Raw genomic sequence first — 25406 nt, 5'->3', positions numbered from 1 at the left:
TGTAGGAGTTGGTCGACAGTGATGAAGAACAGGTTAGCACTGCAGCCCTGGAGCCGGAGAAGAGTTCCTGATGGATACAGATTAAGTCCCACGCTGTAAGGAAGATTGCAGATGGGTGTCGGTGCAGGAATTCCACCAAAAAGCCTTGGCAAAGGCAAATTCGCGGTTAGAGGAAAAGAGGTGCTGCCAGGGACCAGCAAGACCCAGGAGTGTTCAACCCAGGAGGGGGAGTCAGAGGGGATTCTCAGCATCACCGAGAGTCCACAGGAGCAGGGGCAGCAACCACGTGATTCCCACAGGACGGGGACACAGGAGTCGCTGAAGAAACCTAGGCAGCACTACAAAAGTGGATCCCACGCCGCAGGAGAACCATGCTGGAGGCTGTGTTTTGCATGGTGGAGTGCTGGGGGCTGGAGCTACACGTCACCTGAAGATCCCTTGGAGGAGATGCAAACAAGCCTTAGCAGCTGCAAGAGATGCAGTGCCCGAGGGTACTGTCCTGCGTGAGAAAGCAAGGGCTTACCTTTACCAAAGTTGGACAGTTGGCAGAGAGGACCAAGAGGACTACTCCGGATAACCACCCGTGATGCAGGATCCAAGCAGCTCAGGATGAAAGGAGATCCACGCAGCCGGTCTTCGCTTGCTGTAGGTGCTTGCGGTTAGAGGGAAATGACTCCTTCACTCCAAGGGAGATTCCATCTTCTTCTTGTGCAGGCTGAAGTGTTGCACTCTTCCGAGGATACAAAGCTGGCAGGAGTCGTGGAAACAAAGTTGCGGAAGAGTCTTCTTCATTGTAGCAGCATCTGTGAGTTCCCGGAGGGTCCAGTCATGGTTCCAGTGGCCAGAAGTCGAAGCAGAAGCTGCAGAGGAGTCCTGCTGGAATCTTGCTCACCGAATCTGAAGACCCACCCAAGAGATAGTCCCTAAATAGCCCTGAAAGGGGGATTGGTCACCTAACCAGGTAAGCACCTATCAGGGGGAGGGCTCTGACGTCACCTGCCTGGCCTGGCCACTCAGATGCTCCCAGAGTTCCCTGTCAACCTTGGAAACAAGATGGCAGAACCCAGGGACCCTCTGGGAGAGCTCTGGGCACCACCCCTGGGTTGGTGACGGACAGGGGAGTGGTCACTCCCCTTTCCACTGTCCAGTTTCACGCCACAGCAGGGACCGGTGTGGACTGGTTTATGCACGGAGGACACCAAATGCGCCCTTCAAAGCATACCAGTGGCTTGGGGAGGCTACCCCTCCCAAGCCTGTAACACCTATTTCCAAAGAGCGAGGGTGTTACTCCCTCTCCCAAAGGAAATCCTTTGTTCTGCCTTCCTGGGCTTGATCAGATCAAGCAGCAGAAGGGTAGAAACCTGCCTGAGGGATGGCAGCAACTGGGCTGCGCAGAAAACCATGCAAGACTGGGGGTCCTCTTTTGTGTGTCTGCTTTGCGCTCATGGCGGCAGTCGGCTCGCTTATGTGAACCTGTTTTACTTTTCATTTTCAGTTTAAGTGACAAGAAAAGTCCAGTTAGGAGTTTACAGCGCTTATAGCTCTAATTCGAGCAAACGTGAGACCCATTGCATTGACTGAAATTCCCTGTCACCGGTAGTAATACCGCTGGCAGTCTTCTGTGGACCGCCGGGTCGGAGATGCTCATCTCTGGCCCAGCGGCTCCGACTGCACTCGCGGTATGAGCAGAGATGTGGTGTGTTGGCAGAGGCCAACCCGCCGCACTCAGAATGTGTCTTCACCGCCAGCCTGTTGCCGCCACCGTGGCCCTGGTGGTCATAATGAAGGCCATAGTTCTTTGCAGAAGTATGAGCAGCGCCCTTCACAATGACAACTTTGTGTGGTAACAGTATCGCTTGCAAGAGCTCAGCAATCAGTGAAGCATGCTGTATTTGTTGGCCGGCTAAGGTGAGAAATCCCCTCATAGCCCACAACTGCCCAAAAAGCATGGGTCACTCTAGGAGGCTGGCCCACTATGTAGTGTGCAAAGCTAGGCACACTGTGCAGGGGGTCCAGGCAACCACACGTTGGTTTACAAAAGTAAAAACTAGATCACCTAATGCTTTAATTTTTAGGTAGCTTGGTCGAGCAGTTAGGCTAATCTTGGAAAGTGCAAAGCATTTGTTGCACTCACATTATCAATCATGCAACTAACAAACTCAAAGGAATCATTCAAGACCAATTTCTAAACATACTTGAGATTTTTATGTAATTTTAAGACCAAAATTATTAAAATTGGTTAAGTACTTTTTGACATATGCCTTTTTCAAGTTTAATAAAAATAGTCTTTTTCATGCGTAATTACGCACCAGAGGAATACATGCAAAGTCACATTTAAAAATACATATAAAATCACACAGTTGCTTCACCAAGTTCTTCTTTTAGAGGTTAGTCAAGGTCATCAGTGGGCACAATGTGGTAGCTGGAGAAAATCGGGTGGCTCCCGGTTCCGGCGGGAGCAGCGGTGAGATGTCTCTGGAGCTGGTGCAGGGCCACTGCGGGGGATCACTTGGAAAAGGTCTGTGCAAGTAAGTTTAGAGGTGGTTCCTTGGGGTTCCCTTGGAGTGTCGAGGTTGCAAGGGTTGAGGGACCTTTAGGGCACGGTTCTTGAGGTCAGTCTAGCTGCACAGCAGCTCCTCAGCGGCGATTGTTGGGTCCTGGGTGCAGCTGGCAGGGTTTGGCGCCTTTTTGTTGCTCCGCAGGCCCACAGTTCTCGTGCCTTGGGTCTTTTTGGTGCTGGTCTTTTTTTTGTCCTTCGAATCTGATTACTTACTCTATGGGTGTCCACTAAATACTGAATTTAGTGGGTGTTTTAGGGGGAACCTGGTAGTGTCCAATGGGGCACCTACCTTTGGGTGGCTACACCCACTACAGTGACCACTTCCTGTGGGACGGATCACTTTCCTATCCCTGATTGGTTATTTTCCTTCCATCTAAGTTGGAGGAAAATGAAATGGAGTGTCCACCTTGCCGGCAACACCTTAGGGGTGGTGCATGCCAGGTGGGGCCACTCCTCCTACCCTTTGTGTAGTTTCCCGCCTTTGCTCCCACCAAAAGTGGAGATTTGCAAAAGGATTGACCATCTGCTGCCATCAGCAGGCCTGGGGGTCGAGTTTCAAACATGGTAAGCCCTTTAAAGCTCACTGCCAGGGCAGTGCACATTCCTGAGGAAGGAGATGTTAGCACCTCCACTCAGAAAGAGCATTGATCCACAAACTGGAGAGTCGGGCCTCTCTCCCATGGGTTGTAGACTCGGTGTCTGGAGGTGGCAGGCTGGATAGGACCAGTCAGCAACCATGCCAGGGTAGTTAGCTTTTGCAGGGGGCATCTCTGAGGTGAACCCTGGGTACTTTTGGGGATAAATCCAATACTGGTACCAGGTTGGATTTATCATTCTGATTTGTTTGATACCAAACAACCCAGGATTCAGAGGGGGGCATCATGTAGCTTGGAAACTCGTATTGACCAGTGTCCAGCAGGTCTATTAAAATGGCTGCTCTGTTCACTCACTATGTCCCAGGTTTGGCAAGAGCACAGGGGGGCATATTTCTCATGCAGCTATGCCCTCACATATAATATGGTGCACCCTACCTTAGGGCTGGAAGGAAGGCCTGCCCGAGGGGTGTTTTACCCATGGTGTATATAGTGTATGGTGGACAGGCACCCAGGCAGTGTGCTGTGTTGAGTTGGTGTTTTTGGTTTGCACCAGGACACTCAGCCTGCAGTGGCAGTGGTGGGTGCTTCTGGATTGATGGGTCCAGAGGGTGGCACAATCAGTGCTCCTGCTCTCAAGGGCCCACCCTTAGTACCCCATTCCCTGGGTACCTAAGCACCTGTTATGAGGGACTTATAGTGGCAGCTAAAGGTATATCCAATTGTGCCAATGCATTACAACAGTTTTAGGGAAAGAGCTCTGCACCAGGGAACCTGGTCAGCAGGTGTCCTGGGCACTATCAATTTCTAGGCCACATCATACATCAGGCAATAAGTGGGGGGCCAACCAGGTCAACAAAGGGGCCATTTCTCACACACTTCAAATGCACAACGCTTATCTGTATACATATCCACAATTTTCTCTTGAGCTAGTTTGCAAGCTCTTGTCAATGTCACTAATTCTGCTGCTTGGGCACTTTTAGTCGTCATCCTCCCCTCTCCAAAAATCTTTTATCTGTGATCACAGCATAGGCGGCCTGCAGAGTCCCTGCTTCATCTCTCAGAGATGAATCATCTACAAATAGGTCCCCCATAGCATTTGGTATTGGAGTGTCTCTGAGATCTTGCCAACATTTGGTGTAACTGTCAGTTGCTAAGACACGATGATGGAAGGCATCATCCATGGCTAAATTATCCAGGTCACACCCCGCTGGTAACAAGCAAGTGGGGTTGAAGGTGGTGCATCTCTTAATAGCAACTGGGTCCAAGGTAGCAGAATAAAAGGCCACTGGACGGTAAAAGGACCCGTGCTTCTGCACCAGTGCTCCTAGCGAGCAGCCCCCCTTCTCATGGCACAACAGGTGAAACGCCTTAGTGTAGTCTGAGAGGCCTAGGGCTGCTGCCACACACAATTCATGCTTCAGTGTCATAAATGCCCTTTCACATTCTGGGAACCATGGTACGGGATCAGATACCTGTTTGTGGGTGAGGTAGTATAGAGGGAGTGCAATCAAGTAGTAGTTTGGTATCCAATGCCTGCATTAGCCTGCCACTCCCAGGAAATTTCTCACCTCCTTTTGTGTGTGGGGCCTGGGGATTGTGTAATGGTGGGAAACTTGTCAGGTAGCAGCCTACGAGTTCCCTGAGATAACTCATGGCCCAGGTACAGCAGTGTTGTCAAGCAAACTGCAGCTTCTTAGGGGACACTTTGTAACCCTTCTCTGCCAGGTGGCACAGCAGGGCCACTGTGTCCTCCACACAGGCTGTCAGAGGGTGAGGCCGACAAAAGATCATCAATGCGCTGTATCAGAGTAGAGCCCCAGCAGCTGCAAGGAGGCCAGGCCTGTCTTCAGGGCGTTTGAAAAGATCGAAGGTGATTTTCTGTACCCCTGAGGTAACCTTTCCCAAGTCATTCTTCTTCAGCCTATTGAGAACGCAAAAAGGTATTCAGAATCTTTATGTAATGGGATGGAGAAAAAGGCGGAGCTTAAATCCAGGACCATTAAATGAGTGACAGTGGCTGGAATGCTGGATAGGATGGTTGCTGGGTTCGGAACAACAGGAAATGATGGGATCACATTTTGTTTTTAATTCTCGGAGGTCCTGTGTGAATCTATAAATGGGGGACTCACCTGGTTTCTTGGGGGGCTTTTTTATAGGCAAAATAGGGATGTTACAAGAGTTGTGCCTTATCTCCCTTATCACTCCCTGCTGTAACAGGTATCTTATTACTGGAGCAATACCCTCTTCTCTGGAAATCTTGTATTGTGGAGCTCATGCTAGTGGTGCACCTGGCATCAAGTTCACCCTTGGGCCCACACGCTCTCTGGGACAGAGTCCTGCAGCTCTTTTATGAAGGCTTGCAACATCAGTCCATTCACCCTGCTTTCCAGGAAAACCCCTATTGGTGAACAATGGGTAGTACATTGCAGCTTGCAAAGTAAGTCTCTCCCCAGCAAAGTCACAGGGCAGTACCTACTGAGGACGAATTGGTGTTGAACAGTGATAGGACCAACCACCAGTGTCAGAGGTTGTGTTAACTGTTCAGTTATTGGTTGTGCTGTCATACCGGCTGCCGTTATTTGTGTACCCCAGAGTGGTGCTTCTGGCATCTGCGATGCCTTCAGCATTGATCATGTAGCACCAGTGTCAACCATGAAGGACACTGTTTTGTTTATCACAGTTCCATCCGCATATGGGCCAAGGAGTATGGACATATGCGGTAGGGGTAGTGTAATCTCCAGGTGTGGGTGTTGTGGGCACCTCCCACAGGGGCATGGTATTGACGCGGTTTGTAGCTGGCCTGCACTGACTCCTATTTTCCAACTTCTTCCACTGCCGGGGCTTGTTTGCCGCATATTTCAGTGTCTCAAATAATTTCACATCTTCCCAGGCTAGTAAGTCTGACTCCGTGAAGGAAAATCTCATAATATGCAATTCATACTCCTGTGGAATGGTTGGGGTGTTAGATATTCATCCCACTGCCCTAACCTGCTGCCCATATAGTGCATGTATTTCAGGGCCCTCCTTCATCAGCGTAGAGCAAGCCAAGGAGAGCAGTTTCTCTTGGTATGGCCTGCCGTGCCTTATGGTGAAGCTGTCAAGGGGTGTTCTCCTCCTACCAGTTCCTGCAGGATGGCTGGGTGGGCGGCAGAATCCAACCAGAGGCCTTCCCAGGCACCAGACGTCCGGCACCAAAGCAGACAGTGGAGGAGAGGGCAACTGCTGAACCGGGGAGAACCATACCACCTGAGAATTGGCCAAGGAGAACAACGTTCATGCACAACCTGCATGCACAGCACCACTAGCTGAGAAAATACCAAGTGGGCTCCACCAGCCCACTAGAAGACTCACACCTGCACTTTCGCAGGGGAGCGAAGTCTGCGAAGAACCACTACATTGGAGACGATGATGTCACAAGGGCACTGGCCATGAAACAGAAGACAATACACACAAAGGGCTAGAAAACAACAGACATCCAAAAAAGATGCAGAAAACAGTCTCAATAGGCAAGGTCACCTCCATGAGCGTAAACAAATCAAATCCAAACCAGAGACAGAAAGGGGAGGGAAGAGAAAGAAAGCACAGGAGCGAGGCCAGGGAGGTGATATGTACTAACGGCCACACCAAAACTCTCCACGGCGAGGACTGCACAGCAGAACAACAAAGGTCCACAGCCTGCCCCAGGTCAGGCCAGTCCGTGGGAGCCGGGGTGCCTGGTAAGAGACCACTCCTCAAGGTGCATTCTCTACCATCTGTAGAAGCAAATCTTTAAGTCTGGCCCAAATCAAAGACAAACACCATCCTGCTGTAGTAAAAGAGAAGATTTAATAACGTGACATGGGAACAATAGGCCCTCAAATCCAACTGTTCAAATTTCAGAAGTATAACACAATCTTTTATTCCTATAAACCATGTGGATTGTCCAATAAGAATTTAGCACACAGCCATTTCTCGGCAATTACACATTTACAGATCACATGTCCAGCTATCTCCAGGCAAGATTTCATAATGCTTAGATAAAATATCCAATTAAATCATAGTATTATTGCATTATAAGCAAGTACATAGAAGTAATCATGTGTTCCCCCTACTGTCAGTTGAGGAATTATTTAATATTGAGAAACGTGTTATGCAACGGCAGGTGTCTTGATACCAAAATAAAGCAGCGCTGAGCGAGCATGCTGTGGTTTATCATGGGTGCTGTCTCTCGAGCAAGCCTTACGAGAAACTGCATTCCAAGCATGAAATAAAAAAAAAGAACAATAGTTCATTAAAGTCATGTGATGCAACAACAGGCATCGTCTCATCATTGAGTATCACCGGGCTGTTCAGAAAACAAGATGGGTTCCTTATAACAATAAAATGGGATTCCACAACTCTTTATCATGTCAAATTTCATAAACATTTAATTAATATGCTTATGGTATAGTGTCCCCATGAGTATCAAATAAAAAGATCCTAGGAGACATCCTTCATTTCCTTCCTTTATGTTTTAAGTTGGTATGACAGTCTTCTTGCCCACTGATATTCTCCAGGATTTCATATCATGTATATTGAAGGCCCCTTGCTTTTATTGTCCTTCACCATTAATACGATGAACTGTTTCTTTCCCAAGGAGATAAGAAACAATAGGAATAAAAGGCCATTTTCCATTCTTTCGTAATGACAAAAATAAGTTAATATTAATCCATATATGTCAGTCAAGGTCCTACCTCATAGTTAAGACTTTACAGCTGAAATTTCACATGGATAAAGAAACTACGGCAAATCTACTGCTCCTCTCCTGCCCCTAGCATGTCTGCTGCTATGATAACGTAGATCTCAGCAGTCAATACATTGCTACTTGAAGCAGCATTCTCAATTACCTGCACAGCATAAAAATCCATTTTTTAACTCAACTTGTTACATAAAGTCAGTTTTAATGTGACCCAGAGGCACCGTAAATTTTCCTATATTTAGCTTATCACTAAAAATCTCACCTGTCTGTTTGGCGTGGTTCACACAGTTTGTTGTATCTGCTAGTTTAACAACCAACACAAGTCTTGCAGACTGCCAATACAGTGCCCTGTGCTTCTAAAAACACGTACAGGCATATTTAGGTTTGTACTATGTAAGAGCTACTTATCTGGATATCATTTTTGCCTAATTAGAGCTCACCTTGTTTGAAATTAGGGTCCAGCAGTATAACCGAGACCTATTGCTATCCTTGATTTATACAGGAAGATGGTTTCCCATTGGTCACTTGTCTAACCAATCCGTTCCATGTCAGAGGCTGGGGCGGAAATAAGGCTTAGGAGACTTTGGTTTTTGCTGAATTGTGGCATTTTGTTAAATGTATTCACAAAGAATAGAGTGCAAGGTTCCAAAAAAAACATAGGTTCTTCTGTAGGGGTTGGTTTCCTCCGAGGATGATGTCAAGGTGGTGATTCTATTCTTGATCTCTCTCCTTTTCTCTAGGTGTTCATATGGTCGCCCGCCATTACCCTCGGGAGAAAGAGACAGGGCTGTGAGTCTCTTTGTAATTTCTTTTAGGCAGCCAGCATATCACCCACTGTGATAACACTCCAGAAAAAAAATCTGAGGAATAGTTTCTGTGGGAAAAAGAAACAAGCATTTGCAATGCAAACGGTCTCACGTTTGCTTGAGCTTCAGCAATTAGCGTTGTAAACTCCTAACCGGACTTTTCTTGCCACATAAATTGAAAATGAAAATAAAACAGTTTCACATAACTAACTGGACTTTTCTTGCCATATAAACTGAAAAGTAAAAGTTTCACATAAGCGAGCTGCCAGCCGCCATCAGTGCAAAGCAGACACACAAATGGAAATAACAGTTCACTCGCAGTGAAACCTATTGGCAAAAGTGTAATTATCTACGTAACCGGCAAAAGTGCAATTAACTATGTAGCAGGATCGATGTCATGCTAAGCGCTCGACTTCTACCCAGCGAGATCACACAGTGAAAAAAGGGAAAAAGTAGTCCACAAACCAGGCGGAAAACAGTGAGCCTCGTATGTTCTCGAGGTGGAGTAACCACCGGAAAAGGAATGACGTATGCATGCCTTCCACTAATGAAAGCAAGCAGATTTTAAAAGGCAAGCCCACAAACCAATGAAAGACACTGACGTCACATGGATGTGGTTTGAAGCCCAAAGAGAGTTAACAACACAGGGCGGATCGCTTTGCGCTCACCCGTAAAACAAATCTGCCCTTTATCGATAAGGTATCCAGGTGCTGTCCTCTATTTAGCCATCCCTTCCCTCTTTTTCTGTGTCAAACATATTTTTGGGCCAAAGCAGAACAATAACAAAGAAAAAAATTAGGTATTATGGAAAGAACAGGCAAACAAAGAAAATGCCTCCACCGGGTGACCTGTGTAACTGAGTGAACCAACAGTGCCCCATTGACTCACTGAGTATGCCCCACCTCTTCCCTGAGTTGTGGTGGGTGTTATCGCTTCCTGTGGCAGTCCAGGGGTCCACCACTCTTCTGTCCATGTGACCTCGCCCGCATCGCCTTCTCTGTCTTCGTCCGTAGCACCCCGAATGAATCGCCCCTCATGCTTTTCTCTCCAATATGGGCTGATTTGCTTGGAAGTGCTTCTGCAGCTTGGCTCCTAAAAATATAAGTCCCTTGTTAAAGTCTTTGTTGTTTCCTCCTTTGCTTTATTTTGCCTGTTGGTTTCATTTTCTTTCTCTATTTGGATCGAAGACTGGGGGTTACATGGGAACTCCCATGATACACCAAGTAAGAAAGTTTCTATAATTGGGTGCTCTTCACATTCCCTTACCTATTTAGCCTTCCTTGTCTTGTGTTTGTAGTTTCCCATTGGTCCCTTATCTATCCAATCTATACTCTTGACTTTTTACCATGCCTGTTCTTGTCCCTGTGCTTACCCATTGGTCCATTATCTGTCCAATCCGTACCCTTATCTTTTTTACCTGCCTCACAACTTTTTAGCCTGCCTGTTCTTGTACCTGTGGTTACCCATTAGTCCCTTAACTATCCAATCTGTACCCTTATCTTTTTAGCCTGCTTGTTCTTGGCCTTTTACCACCATGTTGAAAAGCAGGCGGCTCCTTAACATGGTTCCTTACATCCTACTTATCAAGTGTAGATTCTATATATTAATCTAGTTTTGTAGATCTCGTTACGACAACATAACATCAAACTCTCAGGCACGATACTCTGTACTGCACTACTTGAGCTTTCTCATTACACAGCCTCATTGTTTTTATTCAGCTAAGACAGAACTCCTATTATTATTAACAACTCTTACTATTAAATACAGTATCCCCGGAGGAAGACTATCTTAATATCCTGTCCCACTCTTTCTGATTATTTAAGCCTTTTCTGAGGGTAGCAAACTTACACATGAAAATTGGTTCCCTCTGCATTAGCGTAAGATCCCCTCCTCTTCGTGATAGTTCTACCCTTTGCAAGATGCACAATTTCATGTCACATTCATTATATTTCGTCACCTTAAAATGCTCCATAAGTGGTGCATTCATTTTACATGTCCTAAAAGCAGATTTATGTTTAAGTCCTATTTTGATTTCCCCAACAGGCACACAGTACAAGGTATATCACACGGCTGCTTTTAGAGTCGACCATCTGATTAACGTAATGTACAGCACCATCAAGTGTGATGTTTTTATATTATTACAGTTGCCGCACTGCCCACAGGGAAATTCCTCTGGAGAACGCTATTATCCTGTATACTCCTCGGTCTATTCCTGATCAGTTTTTCATAGGTTCTGGACAAGGCAGTCGTGTATAGCTAGGGCTCCCAGTTTTCCATTTTTACTGATTTTTATAGATAATACATACAGAAAACAGTGTGTTTCCCACCTTTATTAACTTTAAAAGCGGAAAAATACATAAAATTGTGCTTCTTATGGGTGACTCTCCATGCCTTTTATTTCCAGGTCAACAGCTGAGCAGATAGACAGCATAGGAAGTTAAAGAACAGGTTGAGATTTCCCTAAGTACAGACATATGTTAACATATATTTGTGTTATAATGCAGATATTTACCTGTGGGTGTAATGTTTTGCTACATTCAGCTGCTTAATTTAGTAAAAAAACGTGACAGGCGGCAAACCATGAGTTAAATAAATGTGGAAATATACCATTTTACAACTCCATTTATTCTCAAAAGACAAAATAAATCTGGGAAAATACCAATAAAATGCCCCAAAAAAATATGGATAAAAACAGATGGAAATGTTTAAAAAAAAATACCATAAAACATGGAGCCCTAAAATAGTTTTATTTCGCCTATACGCAAAAATGGGTCTCTCTAGTTTCTCTCTACCTGGGCATTTTAAAATGGACGAGTTTCTATTAATTAGATTTTTAATTCTGTTACTCACAGGATTAAAGTTGATCACAAAGTTAATTCGCTTATTGGCAGTATCCTTATTTTTAGATTCCAGCATCACCTCTCTATTTTGATATTTGTCCCGCTTACATGAATGTCTAATCAGTCTGTTTGGATAGCCATGTGCAGTCAATTTACCTTTAAGGACCTCTACATGTTTTTCAAAATCCTGCATGTTGGTGCAATTCCGCCTCAAACGGAGGAATTCTCCAAAGGGGATTTTGTTGCATTGGCTCCTAGGATGATTGCTTTCATAATGTAACATTGTATTACGGTCCATGGGTTTAGTGTTTAGTTCCATTTCAAGGGACTCGTTTACAGCTATAATTCTAAGATCTAAGAAGTTTACTCTACCTTTATTCACTCTTGTCGTAAATTTTAGATTGGGGACCCCACAATTGATCCATTCTAAAAAAAAAAAAAAGTTTTCACCCCTTTCACCCCTCTAAATAAAAACATTTCATCGATATACTGAAACCAATAGGTCACGCTCTAAAAAAATAGAGCCATTCCTTTATCAATATGTTGGTCTTCAAAGACTCCTACAAAGATACATTCTACACTATGCGCACAAGTTGCACCCATATTGGTCCTCTTTGTTTTTTTGTAGAAGATATTATGAAAAAGGCATGCATTGTTCTTAAGAATGATGCGCATCCAGTCTGGTATAAATGTAGTTTGCGGTGTCGCATCACTATCCCCTTGTACGATGGTTTCTAATGCTTATATCGTTAAGCCATGCTGAATAGTAGTATATAATGACTATGTTAATTGTTACCATCCAATTAGAGTCCCTATCAAAATGTACTCCCTCTATTTTATATATCATAGCTGTAGTGTCCTTAGTACAGGACATCTCTCTAGGCACCAAAGTCCTGGATAGATATGAACATATTTGCTTAAAGGCTCTGTAGATAGTGTATACATGAAACAGTAGGTCTTATTGGTGGATCAAATGCATTTTTATATATTTTGGGGAGACCATGTAGGGCAGGAATTACAAGATATTGGCTCAAGAAGAAACGAATTCCTCCTCTGTAATTACATCATCCTCCTTGGCTATCCTTAACAGATGGCCTATTTCTTCCTTTGTTTCATCTCAGGTATTCTTTGGCACTGCAGATGATGCTCCTTTACAGGTAATAGTTTGTCTATGCTTTCTTCTTATTTTTCAGTATGCATTACTACCATACTACCGCCTTTATTGGCCGGCTTGATGGTGATATTCTCATGCTTACTTAATGTCTTCAATGTGGTCCTCTATTTTGAACCTAAATTGTTGTGCCCAAAAAGTTATTTCTTCAAAAGGCCATCAAAGCCTCTCTTTACTGCTCTTTCAAAGGTCTCAACCTCCTTTCCCACCATGTGACTATTAGGATTAAACCTTGAAGGAGGTTTTAGTCCTGATCTATTTTATGTTTGTATAAAATCCTTACCCTCAAAAGATTTTCTCAGTTTTTTAAAGTAAATCTCATAAGTCCTTCTCTATCTCAAAATGATTGATCCTAGCAGAGGGATCAAAACTAAGACCTGTGTTAAAAACTCTAAGCTCTTCATTGTAGAATGTCCTGTCTGAGAGCCTAATCATTGAAATTATATAATTTCCTACTCTCAAGCTTTTTGACTCGGATTTTTTATGTACATTTGTCTTTGTTGTTCCCCATTCAAATGCTGGTACTGACCTCTCTCTCTCTCCCCTGAAATTTGTAGAACTGTTTTCGTTGTCGATGTACTAAGAAATATCCTGATAAGGCGTGCAGTAGATTGTTTCAGGGTGGAGTGGTGAAGGTAGAGTACAGTGGTGTAGACTGCAGAGTAGATGAGAGTGGTGTAGAGAGGACTGGCATAGAGTGAGCTGGCATAGGGTGGAGTGATACTGAGTAGAGTGCAGTGGCTGGAGTGGAGCAAAGTGGAGTGGCACAGAGTGCAGTGATCAATAGTAGAGTAATGCAGGGTAGATAGCAGTAGCATAGAGTAGAGTGGTGTAGAGTAGAGAGGCTTAGAGTGAAATGGCGTCTAGTGGAGTGGTGCAGAGTGGAGTTTAGTGATGCAATGTGGAGTGGCGTGGAATGGCGTACTGTGGAGTGGTGCAGAGTAGAGTGGCATACAGTGGGACATGCATGGTGTGGTAGCACGTGTAAGAGGCTGGCCTGGCTTGTAGTGGGTACCAAGGGGTACTTACACTCTGTACCAGGTCCAGTTATCCCTTATTAGTGTAGAAGAGGTGTTTCTAGCAGCTTAGACTGATAGAAGGTAGCTATAGCAGAGCAGCTTAGGCTGAACTAGGAGACATGCAAAGCTCCTACTATACCACTGGTGTCATATGCACAATATCATAAGAAAACACAATACACAGATATACTAAAAATAAAGGTACTTAATTTTTATGACAATATGCCAAAAGTATCTCAGTGAGTACGCTCAGTATGAGGATGCCAAAAATACACAAGATATATGTACACAATACCAAAAATATGCAGTAATAGCAAAAGGAAGTAATGCAAGCAATGTAAAGTTACAGTAGATTGCAATAGGAGCACATAGGTATAGGGGCAACACAAACCATATACTCCAAAAGTGGAATGCGAACCACGAATGGACCCCAAACCTATGTGAGCTTTAGAGGGTCGCTGGTCCTGTAAGAAAACAGTGAGTGTTAGAAAAACAGCCCACCCCAAGACCCGGAAAGGTTGGTGTAGAGTGCACCTACAACCCCCAGAGAGCACAGAAGTCGTGATAGGGGGATTCTGCAAGGAAGACCAACACCAGCAATGCAACAACAGTGGATTTCCGGACCTGAGTACCTGTAAGACAAGGGGACCAAGTCCAAGAGTCGCGACAATGTTGAGAGTGGGCAGATGCCCAGGAAATGCCAGCTGAGGGTGCAAGGAAGTTGCCACCAGATGGAAGAAGCTTGGTGTTCTGCAAGAACGAAGAGGACTAGGAACTTCCCCTTTGGAGGACGGATGTCCCATGTCGTGAAGAAGCTTGCAGAGGTGTTCCCACGTAGAAAGACCGCAAACAAGCCTTGTTAGCTGCAAGGGTCTCAGTTAGGGTTTTTAGATTCTGCTGTGGCCCAGGAGGGACCAGGATGTCGCCACTTGGATGAGGAGACAGAGGGGGCGCCCAGCAAGTCAGGGAGCCCTCACAGAAGCAGGTAGCACCCGCAGAAGTACCGGATCAGGCACTTAGAAGAGGAGTGAACCGGAGTCCACCCGAAGTCAGAAAAGGGAGTCACACGACGCCGGAGGACAACTCAGCAGGTTGTGCACTGCAGGTTAGAGTGTCGGGGACCCAGGCTTGGCTGTGCACAAAGGAAATCCTGAAAGAGTGCACAGGAGCCGGAGCAGCTGCAAATCACCTGGTACCCAGCAATGCAGTCCAGCATGGGGAGGCAAGGACTTACCTCTACCAAACTTGGACTGAAGAGTCACTGGACTGTGGGAGTCACTTGGACAGTGTTGCTGAGTTCCAGGGACCACGCTCGTCATGCTGAGAGGGGGCCCAGAGGACCGGTGATGCAGTCTTTTGTTGCCTGCGGTTGCAGGGGGAAGATTTCGTCGACCCAAGGGAGATTTCTTCAGAGCTCCTGGTGCAAGAAGGAGGCAGGCTACCCCCAGAGCATGCACCACCAGGAAACAGGCGAGAAATCTGGCAGGATGAAGCGATACAAGGTTGCAGTAGTAGTCTTGGCTACTTTGTTGCAGTTTTGTAGGCGTCCTGAGCAGTCAGCGGTCGATCCTTTGGCAGAAGGTGAAGAGGGAGATGCAGAGGAACTCTGATGAGCTCTTGCATTCGGTATCTGAAGAATTCCCCAAAGCAGAGACCCTACCTAGCCAGAAAAGGAGGTTTGGCTACCTAGGAAGGAGGATAGGCTAGTAACACAGGTAAGAGCCTATCAGAAGGAGACTCTGACGTCACCTGCTGGCCCTGGCCACTCAGAGCAGTCCAGTGTGCCAACACACCTCTGACTCCAAGATGGCAGAGGTCTGGGGCACGCTGGAGGAGCTCTGGGCACCTCCCCTGGGAGGTGCATGTCAGGGGTGTGGTCACTCCCCTTTCCTTTGTCCAGTTTCGCGCCAGAGCAGGGCTGGGGGATCCCTGAACCGGTGTAGACTGGCTTATGCAGAGATGGGCACCATCTGTGCCCATCAAAGCATTTCCAGAGGCTGGGGGAGGCTACTCCTCTCCAGCCCTGACACCTTTTTCCAAAGGGAGAGGGTGTAACACCCTCTCTCTGAGGAAGTCCTTTGTTCTGCCTTCCTGGGCCAGGCCCGGCTGGTCCCCAGGAGGGCAGAAACCTGTCTGAGGGGTTGGCAGCAGCAGCAGCTGCAGTGAAACCCCAGGAAAGGCAGTTTGGCAGTACCCAGGTCTGTGCTAGAGACTCGGGGGATCATGGAATTGTCTCCCCAATGCCAAAATGGCATTGGGGTGACAATCCATGATCTTAGACATGTTACATGGCCATGTTCCGAGTTACCATTGTAACGCTATACATAGGTAGTGACCTATGTATAGTGCACGCGTGTAATGGTGTCCCCGCACTCACAAAGTCCGGGGAATTTGCCCTGAACGATGTGGGGGCACCTTGGCTAGTGGCAGTAAGTAACTTAGCACCCAACCTTCACCAGGTGAAGGTTAGACATATAGGTGACTTATAAGTTACTCAAGTGCAGTGGTAAATGGCTGTGAAATAACGTGGACATTATTTCACTCAGGCTGCAGTGTCAGGCCTGTGTAAGAATTGTCAGAGCTCCCTATGGGTGGCAAAAGAAATGCTGCAGCCCATAGGGGTCTCCAGGAACCCCAATACTCTGGGTACCTCAGTACCATATACTAGGGAATTATAAGGGTGTTCCAGTATGCCAATGTGAATTGGCATACTAACTAGCCTGTTAGTGACAATTTGTAAAGTAAAGAGAGAGCATAACCACTGAGGTTCTGGTTAGCAGGGCCTCAGTGAGACAGTTAGGCATCACACAGGGAACACATACATATAGGCCACTAACTTATGAGTACTGGGGTCCTGACTAGTAGAGTCCCAGTGACACATAACAAACATACTGAAAACATAGGGTTTTCACTATGAACACTGGGCCCTGGCTACCAGGATCCCAGTGAGACAGTGAAAACACCCTGACATATACTCACAAACAGGCCAAAAGTGGGGGTAACAAGGCTAGAAAGAGGCTACTTTCTCACACACACAACCTACAGACACTACCACAGTCTATTTTTATAGATATCATTTGATAACTGTTGATCTATATTGTGTACTAGCTTTTTGTATTCATAATGAATTGTCATCAATATGGCTTTAATTACAGAGCAATAACATTTCTCTTTTAACTGTGTTATCATTTCTAAAAGTATTTACACTAATTCTACCACCATCACCAACCCTAGTGCATAGGTCGAGGTGGGCACGTTTTGATCTTGGGCTCTGTGAAGCCAATATGCTGTCTTATTTTTTTCATACTGCGTATGTTGATGACTTTGCTGAGATTTGCGAGAGATCTTCTACAACAACTACTGTGTAAAATTGTTCATCATGGACTTTAGAGTTTAGAATTGAAGCAGTTTTATCATATCTCTTCTCTCCTTTTTATAAAGACTGTTTAATTTAATTTTTAACAAACATGCAATGGAAGATAAAAACCTCATTCTCAAGTCTGACTTCCAGATGTTCCATTACATGCCCCCTTGCAATGGGTGCTTGGTTGGATTCAGTACATTCATACAGTTTGGCTCCGGTGTGGGCTCTCCTATGTTGCGTTAGATCACTATTTGAAAATTAAAGATTTCAGAACCACTATATGGTTCTTCGTGTGGATTTTATGATGCTGTAATCCTGTATACCTTTGTAATTATTGTTTTGTTCTCTAATACGGTTCCAATAAACTTTTACGTACAAGCATTCTACAAATAACAGTTCAATAACAGTTTCGGTAAATGCTGTGCTCTACAATTGTAAGTTCACAACCAGATTACATACAATTCCATAAACTGTGACCGGGTAGAAACAAACAAGCTCTCTAAATGTTTATTCAAAAGCACAATAATGACAAGTTCAGCAACTAAAGCCAGTTCATATGGCCATTCTTCTATTATGAATATTGTCACAGTATTTTCGCATCAGTCACACTTTTCTAACCAAAGAAGGCTCTCCCAATTGAAGGTGTTACTTTTCTCAAACTATTCCGGTTACTGAGCAAAGCTGTTGAATGCCTTGTCACGTTTAGTACCTTCATGTGGTTTTATTTCTGTGATGTTGCCTGAGCCCCCACTTTATCCTGTATGCCTTTTGACATTCAGTACATTTATGCTGTTTTATTTCTGTGTGCACTGCATGATGGACCTTTAGATGTTGCATTAGATCTGACTTTGTGGGCAATGTCTTGTCACATTCAGTAAATTCTTAACAGTTCTGTCCTGTATGGCTTTCCTTACGTCACAAAAGGTTTACCTTTGCAATAAACACCTTTGCACATTCAGTACGTGTATGGTTTCTCTCCTGTGTAGATTTTCTGGTGTTGCATTACGTTTCCCTTTTCACTAAACACCTAACAGCATTCATTATTCATATGGTTTCCCCTCAGTGTGGATTTCCTGATGTTGTATTAAATGTTGCTTTGTACTGTACACACTACCACATTCACTACATTCATATGGTTTCTCCCCAGTGTGAACTCTCTGATGGACTATTAGGCTACTATTAGTAAAGAATGACTTAATGCATTGAGTACATTCATAGGGTTTCTCCCCAGTGTGGACTTTCTGATGGCTTGTTAACTCTCGCTTTGTAATGAACGCCTTGTCACACTCAATACATTGATAAGGTTTCTCCCCAGTGTGGACTTTCTGGTGCTGAACTAGTTGTTGCTTTCTAAGGAACGCCTTACCACATTCACTACATTCATATGGTTTCCCCCTGTTGTGGACTTTCTGATGGGTTCTAAGGTATTGCTTTGTAGTGAACGCCTTGTTACACTGGGTACATCTGAATGACTTCTCCCCAGTGTGGACTTTCTGGTGGTTCATTAGCTGATACTTTCTAGTGAATGCCTTGTCACATTCAGTACACTCATGGGGTTTCTCCCCAGTGTGGACTTCCTGATGTCGTGTTAACTGTCCCTTTCCAATGAACTCCTTGTCACACTCAGTACATTGATAAGGTCTCTCCCCAGTGTGGACTTTCTGGTGAAGCTCTAGTTGTCGCTTTCTAAGGAACATGTGGCCGCATTCACTACATTCATGTGGTTCCTCCCCAGTGTGGACTTTCTGATGGATCATAAGATATTGCTTTGTATTGAACACCTTGTCACACTCTGGACACTTGTATGGTGTCTTCCCAGTGTGGACCTTCTGATGGACTATTAGGTTACCATTAGTAGAGAATGATTTGTTGCATTGAGAACATTCATATGGTTTCTCCCCAGTGTGGACTCTCTGATGGCACATTAGCTTTTCCTTGGTAATGAATGCCTTGTCACACTCAGTACATTCATATGGCTTTTCCCCAGTGTGGACTTTCTGATGTCGCATTAGGTGTTGCTTTGCTCTGTACGCCTTACTGCATTCACTACATTCATATGGTTTCTCCCCAGTGTGAATGTTCTGATGGCTCATTAACTCTCCCTTTCTAATGAATGCCTTGTCACACTCAGTACATTGATATGGCCGCTCCCCAGTGTGGACTTTCTGGTGAAGGTCTAATTGTTGCTTTGTAATGAACGCCTTATAGCATTCAATACATTCATATGGTTTCTTCCCAGTTTGGACTTTCTGATGGTTTATGAGGTGTTGCTTTGTAGTGAATGCCTGGTCACACTCCGTACATTGATATGGTTTCTTCACAATGTGGATATTCTAGTATCGTTCCAGTTGTCCCTTCCTAATGAGCGTCTTGTCACATTCAATACATTCATATAATTTCTCTATCAGGTGGACTTTCTGACTTTGCATGAATTCCATGTCACATTCTATACGTTCATATACTTTCTCACCAGTGTGGAGTTTGTCATTGCCTTAGATTTTCCTTTAGCCTGAATGCCTTATCACCTTTAGTGCATTCATTTGAATTCTCATTAGTGTGGAGGTTCTGATGTCACCTACGGTATTTCTTTAGCAAGAAACCCTTGCCCCTTCAGAACATTTATATGGTCTTCGCCAGGTGTAGCCTGCCTGATATCTATTTAGAAGTGCTTTTGTATTAACACTTTTGTCTCATGCAGAACATGAATAAAGTCTCTCCATTATATTGACTTTCTGTTAAAACGGATGACCTTTTTATCATATCCTAAATAGATTCAGTACATTTACATGTTCTTTCTCCAACATCTGCTTTCTAATGTCTAGAAACACAGGCATTTACAACGTAATGTTTTGTTTCTCAGATTTGTGGGGGAAGGATTTAGTTCATTAGAGTGGGCGATCTTTTATATATATTACTACATACTCCGGGCCACTGAAATTATGCAGCAGTTAAGGATCAAATTATGTGAAAGGACTGACTAAATTATGCAGCAATGAAAGACAAATTATCCCGCACAAGGCAGCACATTTTGTGATAGTATTAACGTATTACTTTGCCCAGTGTTATCATGAGTAAAAATGACAAGGTTGCACCTCATTAGTACAAGTGTAACTCCCAAATATAGCAACAAGCAACAGAAAGGTGACAACTCAAGCTTTGCAAAGGTTCTTCCACTTTGCGGCAACAAGTCAAGCAGCGTTTTAGTAACTTTTTATCCGTTTGAGCTACAGACAATTTTTTTCTTAATATCTGGAGATTATGAAGCAGATGATGGATTGTGTGTCAAACGTGGCAAGTCCAAACTATCTGAAAAGCCCTGCAGCTGCAAAATCACATAGCTCCACCGACCCTGGCTACAGTTTACAGCTTTTTTAGAAGTTAAATGTTTTCATCTTCATAAGGCACATATCAGTGGTCCGGCACACAGTACTTGCAGCCAACGGAGATTGTATCTACTGCAAGATCTTCTGACGTGAACAACAATACTAGACCTTGTTTGGGTAGTTTGGCTTCTTAGAGTCCGAAAAGACTTTCCTGACACTTTACCTTTGTGATGGGACCTTGTATTTACTGTGAGAAGGTAGCCTCTTTCTAGCCTTGTTACCCCCACTTTTGGCCTGTTTGTGAGTGTATGTCAGGGTGTTTGTCACTGTTTTCACTGTCTCACTGGGATCCTGATTGCCAGGCCTCAGTGCTCATAGTGAAAACACTATGTTTTCAGTATGTTTGTTATGTGTCACTGGGGTCCTGCTCGTCAGGACCCCAGTGCTCATAGGTTTGTGGCCTATATGTATGTGTCACTGGGACCCTGTCACACAGGGCCCCAGTGCTCATAGGTGTGCATGTGTATGTTCCCTGTGTGGTGCCTAACTGTCTCACTGAGGCTCTGCTAACCAGAACCTCAGTGGTTATGCTCTCTCATTTCTTTCCAAATTGTCACTGACAGGCTAGTGACCATTTTTACCAATTTACATTGGCTTACTGGAACACCCTTATAATTCCCTAGTATATGGTACTGAGGTACCCAGGGTATTGGGGTTCCAGGAGATCCCTATGGGCTGCAGCATTTCTTTTGCCACCCATAGGGAGCTCTGACAATTCTTACACAGGCCTGCCACTGCAGCCTGAGTGAAATAACGTCCACGTTATTTCACAGCCATTTTACACTGCACTTAAGTAACTTATAAGTCACCTATATGTCTAACCTTTACCTGGTAAAGGTTAGGTGCAAAGTTACTTAGTGTGAGGGCACCCTGGCACTAGCCAAGGTGCCCCCACATTGTTCAGAGCCAATTCACTGAACTTTGTGAGTGCGGGGACACCATTACACGCGTGCACTACATATAGGTCACTACCTATATGTAGCTTCACCATGGTAACTCCGAATATGGCCATGTAACATGTCTATGATCATGGAATTGCCCCCTCTATGCCATCCTGGCATTGTTGGTACAATTCCATGATCCCAGTGGTCTGTAGCACAGACCCTGGTACTGCCAGACTGCCCTTCCTGGGGTTTCTCTGCAGCTGCTGCTGCTGCCAACCCCTCAGACAGGCAGCTGCCCTCCTGGGGTCCAGCCAGGCCTGGCCCAGGATGGCAGAACAAAGAACTTCCTCTGAGAGAGGGTGTGACACCCTCTCCCTTTGGAAAATGGTGTGAAGGCAGGGGAGGAGTAGCCTCCCCCAGCCTCTGGAAATGCTTTGTTGGGCACAGGTGTGCCCAATTCTGCATAAGCCAGTCTACACCAGTTCAGGGACCCCTTAGCCCCTGCTCTGGTGCGAAACTGGACAAAGGAAAGGGGAGTGACCACTCCCCTGACCTGCACCTCCCCTGGGAGGTGTCCAGAGCTCCTCCAGTGTGCTCCAGACCTCTGCCATCTTGGAAACAGAGGTGCTGCTGGCACACTGGACTGCTCTGAGTGGCCAGTGCCACCAGGTGACGTCAGAGACTCCTTGTGATAGGCTCCTTCAGGTGTTAGTAGCCTTTCCTCTCTCCTAGGTAGCCAAACCCTCTTTTCTGGCTATTTAGGGTCTCTGTCTCTGGGGAAACTTTAGATAACGAATGCATGAGCTCAGCCGAGTTCCTCTGCATCTCCCTCTTCACCTTCTGATAAGGAATCGACCGCTGACCGCGCTGGAAGCCTGCAAACCTGCAACATAGTAGCAAAGACGACTACTGCAACTCTGTAACGCTGATCCTGCCGCCTTCTCGACTGTTTTCCTGCTTGTGCATGCTGTGGGGGTAGCCTGCCTCCTCTCTGCACCAGAAGCTCCGAAGAAATCTCCCGTGGGTCGACGGAATCGTCCCCCTGCAACCGCAGGCACCAAAAAGCTGCATCTCCGGTCCCTTGGGTCTCCTCTCAGCACGACGAGCGAGGTCCCTCGAATCCAGCGACACCGTCCAAGTGACCCCCACAGTCCAGTGACTCTTCAGCCCAAGTTTGGTGGAGGTAAGTCCTTGCCTCACCTCGCTGGGCTGCATTGCTGGGAACCGCGACTTTGCAAGCTTCTCCGGCCCCTGTGCACTTCCGGCGGAAATCCTTCGTGCACAGCCAAGCCTGGGTCCACGGCACTCTAACCTGCATTGCACGACTTTCTAAGTTGGTCTCCGGCGACGTGGGACTCCTTTGTGCAACTTCGGCGAGCACCGTTTCACGCATCCTCGTAGTGCCTGTTTCTGGCACTTCTCCGGGTGCTACCTGCTTCAGTGAGGGCTCTTTGTCTTGATCGACGTCCCCTCTCTCTGCAGGTCCAATTTGCGACCTCCTGGTCCCTCCTGGGCCCCAGCAGCGTCCAAAAACGCCAAACGCACGATTTGCGTGTAGCAAGGCTTGTTGGCGTCCATCCGGCGGGAAAACACTTTTGCACGACTCTCCAAGGCGTGGGGGATCCACCCTCCAAAGGGGAAGTCTCTAGCCCTTGTCGTTCCTGCAGTATTCACAGTTCTTCAGCCTAGAAAGAGCTTCTTTGCACCAACCGCTGGCATTTCTTGGGCATCTGCCCATCTCCGAGCTGCTTGTGACTTTTGGACTTGGTCCCCTTGTTCCACAGGTACCTTCAGACAGGAATCCATCGTTGTTGCATTGCTGATTTGTGTTTTCCTTGCATTCTCCCTCTAACACGACTATTTTGTCCTTAGGGGAACTTTGGTGCACTTTGCACTCACTTTTCAGGGTCTTGGGGAGGGTTATTTTTCTAACTCTCACTATTTTCTAATAGTCCCAGCGACCCTCTACAAGGTCACATAGGTTTGGGGTCCATTCGTGGTTCACATTCCACTTTTGGAGTATATGGTTTGTGTTGCCCCTATCCCTATGTTTCCCCATTGCATCCTATTGTAATTATACATTGTTTGCACTGTTTTCTAAGACTATACTGCATATTTTTGCTATTGTGTATATATATCTTGTGTATATTTCCTATCCTCTCACTGAGGGTACACTCTAAGATACTTTGGCATATTGTCATAAAAATAAAGTACCTTTATTTTTAGTATAACTGTGTATTGTGTTTTCTTATGATATTGTGCATATGACACTAAGTGGTACTGTAGTAGCTTCACACGTCTCCTAGTTCAGCCTGAGCTGCTTTGCTAAGCTACCATTATCTATCAGCCTAAGCTGCTAGACACCCTATACACTAATAAGGGATAACTGGGCCTGGTGCAAGGTGCAAGTACCCCTTGGTACTCACTACAAGCCAGTCCAGCCTCCTACATTGGTTGTGCAGTGGTGGGATAAGTGCTTGAGACTACTTACCACTCTTGTCATTGTACTTTTCATAAGAGAAAAATATACAAAACAAGGTCAGTGTATATACACATAGCCAAAAAGTTTTGCATTTCCTCTTTTCACTCTTTTCTAAGTGCTGAAAAGTACTACTAAACTTTCAAAAAGTTCTTAAAAGTTTAAAAAGTTTTTTTCTGTCTTTCCAAAAAGTTCTGAAAACTTTTTTCTCTTTGTCTATCACTTTAACTCTCTCTAAAAATGTCTGGCACAGGCCAAAATGTTGAACTGTCCAAACTTGCATATGATCACCTTAGCTGGAAAGGAGCATGGAGTCTCTGCATAGAGAGAGGTTTGAGTGTAGGGAAGAATCCTTCCTTAGAACTGTTAATTAATATGCTTAGAGTACAGGATAAGGCCATAAGTGCCCAATCTGTAGAAAAAGTAGCTAATGGTTCTCAATCTGATCCAGGGACTCCCCCAGGAAAAGGTTCAGGAAAGAAACTTCTCAGCCTGCCCATTACTAGACAGTCTAGCATAGTTGGTACAGAGGTTGAATCACATCATACTGATGATGTGCTCTCACATTATACTGGTAGCCAAGCTGTTAGGGTGCCCTCTGTAAGGGACAGGTCTCCTTCTGTTCATTCCCATCATACCTCTGTATCTAGAAATGTCCCTCCCACCCACCCTGATGACAGATTGTTAGAAAGGGAGCTCAATAGATTGAGAGTGGAACAAACCAGACTGAAGCTCAAGAAGCAACAGCTGGATTTGGATAGACAGTCTTTAGAATTAGAGAAGGAAAGACAGAAGTTGGGTTTAGATACCCATGGTGGCAGCAGCAGTATTCCCCATAGTCATCCTGCAAAAGAGCATGATTCCAGGAATCTGCACAAGATAGTTCCCCCTTATAAGGAGGGGGATGACATTAACAAGTGGTTTGCTGCACTTGAGAGGGCCTGTGCTGTACAGGATGTCCCTCAAAAGCAGTGGGCTGCTATCCTATGGCTATCATTTAGTGGAAAGGGTAGGGATAGACTCCTTACTGTGAAAGAAAGTGATGCCAATAATTTTACAGTTCTTAAGAATGCACTCCTGGATGGTTATGGCTTAACCACTGAACAGTACAGGATAAAGTTCAGAGAGACCAAAAAGGAGTCTTCACAAGACTGGGTTGATTTCATTGACCATTCAGTGAAGGCCTTGGAGGGGTGGTTACATGGCAGTAAAGTTACTGATTATGAAAGCCTGTATAACACAATCCTGAGAGAGCATATACTTAATAATTGTGTGTCTGATTTGTTGCACCAGTACCTGGTAGACTCTGATCTGACCTCTCCCCAAGAATTGGGAAAGAAGGCAGACAAATGGGTCAGAACAAGGGTGAACAGAAAAGTTCATACAGGGGGTGACAAAGATGGCAATAAGAAGAAAGATGGTGAAAAATCTCAAGATAAGCATGGGGATAAGGGTAAAACCAAAGATCCCACTTCAAATCTTAAACACTCTTCAGAGGGTGGGGATAAAACAAATTCTTCCTCTTCTTCCCAACCTGCACACATTAAAAAGCCTTGGTGCTTTGTGTGTAAAAACAGAGGCCATAGG

General features: G+C 45.3%; 1 protein-coding gene across 1 annotated transcript in view; it reads right to left on the bottom strand.

The window, feature by feature from the left end:
- The window catches only part of LOC138296932 (zinc finger protein 585A-like), a 166544-nt gene extending 145906 nt beyond the window's left edge, over nucleotides 1-20638 (bottom strand). The window contains exon 1 of the mRNA XM_069236452.1: nucleotides 18142-20638. Coding sequence (XP_069092553.1) covers nucleotides 18142-19166 — 1025 coding nt within the window. The 5' untranslated portion in view covers nucleotides 19167-20638. The remainder of the gene's footprint in view (nucleotides 1-18141) is intronic.
- Nucleotides 20639-25406: the final 4768 nt, after the last annotated feature.

The sequence above is a fragment of the Pleurodeles waltl genome, chromosome 5, assembly GCF_031143425.1.
Source record: "Pleurodeles waltl isolate 20211129_DDA chromosome 5, aPleWal1.hap1.20221129, whole genome shotgun sequence".
Lineage (NCBI taxonomy): Eukaryota > Metazoa > Chordata > Amphibia > Caudata > Salamandridae > Pleurodeles > Pleurodeles waltl.
Note: the sequence above shows the minus strand (reverse complement) of the source record. Positions and strands in the feature narration are given on the sequence as shown.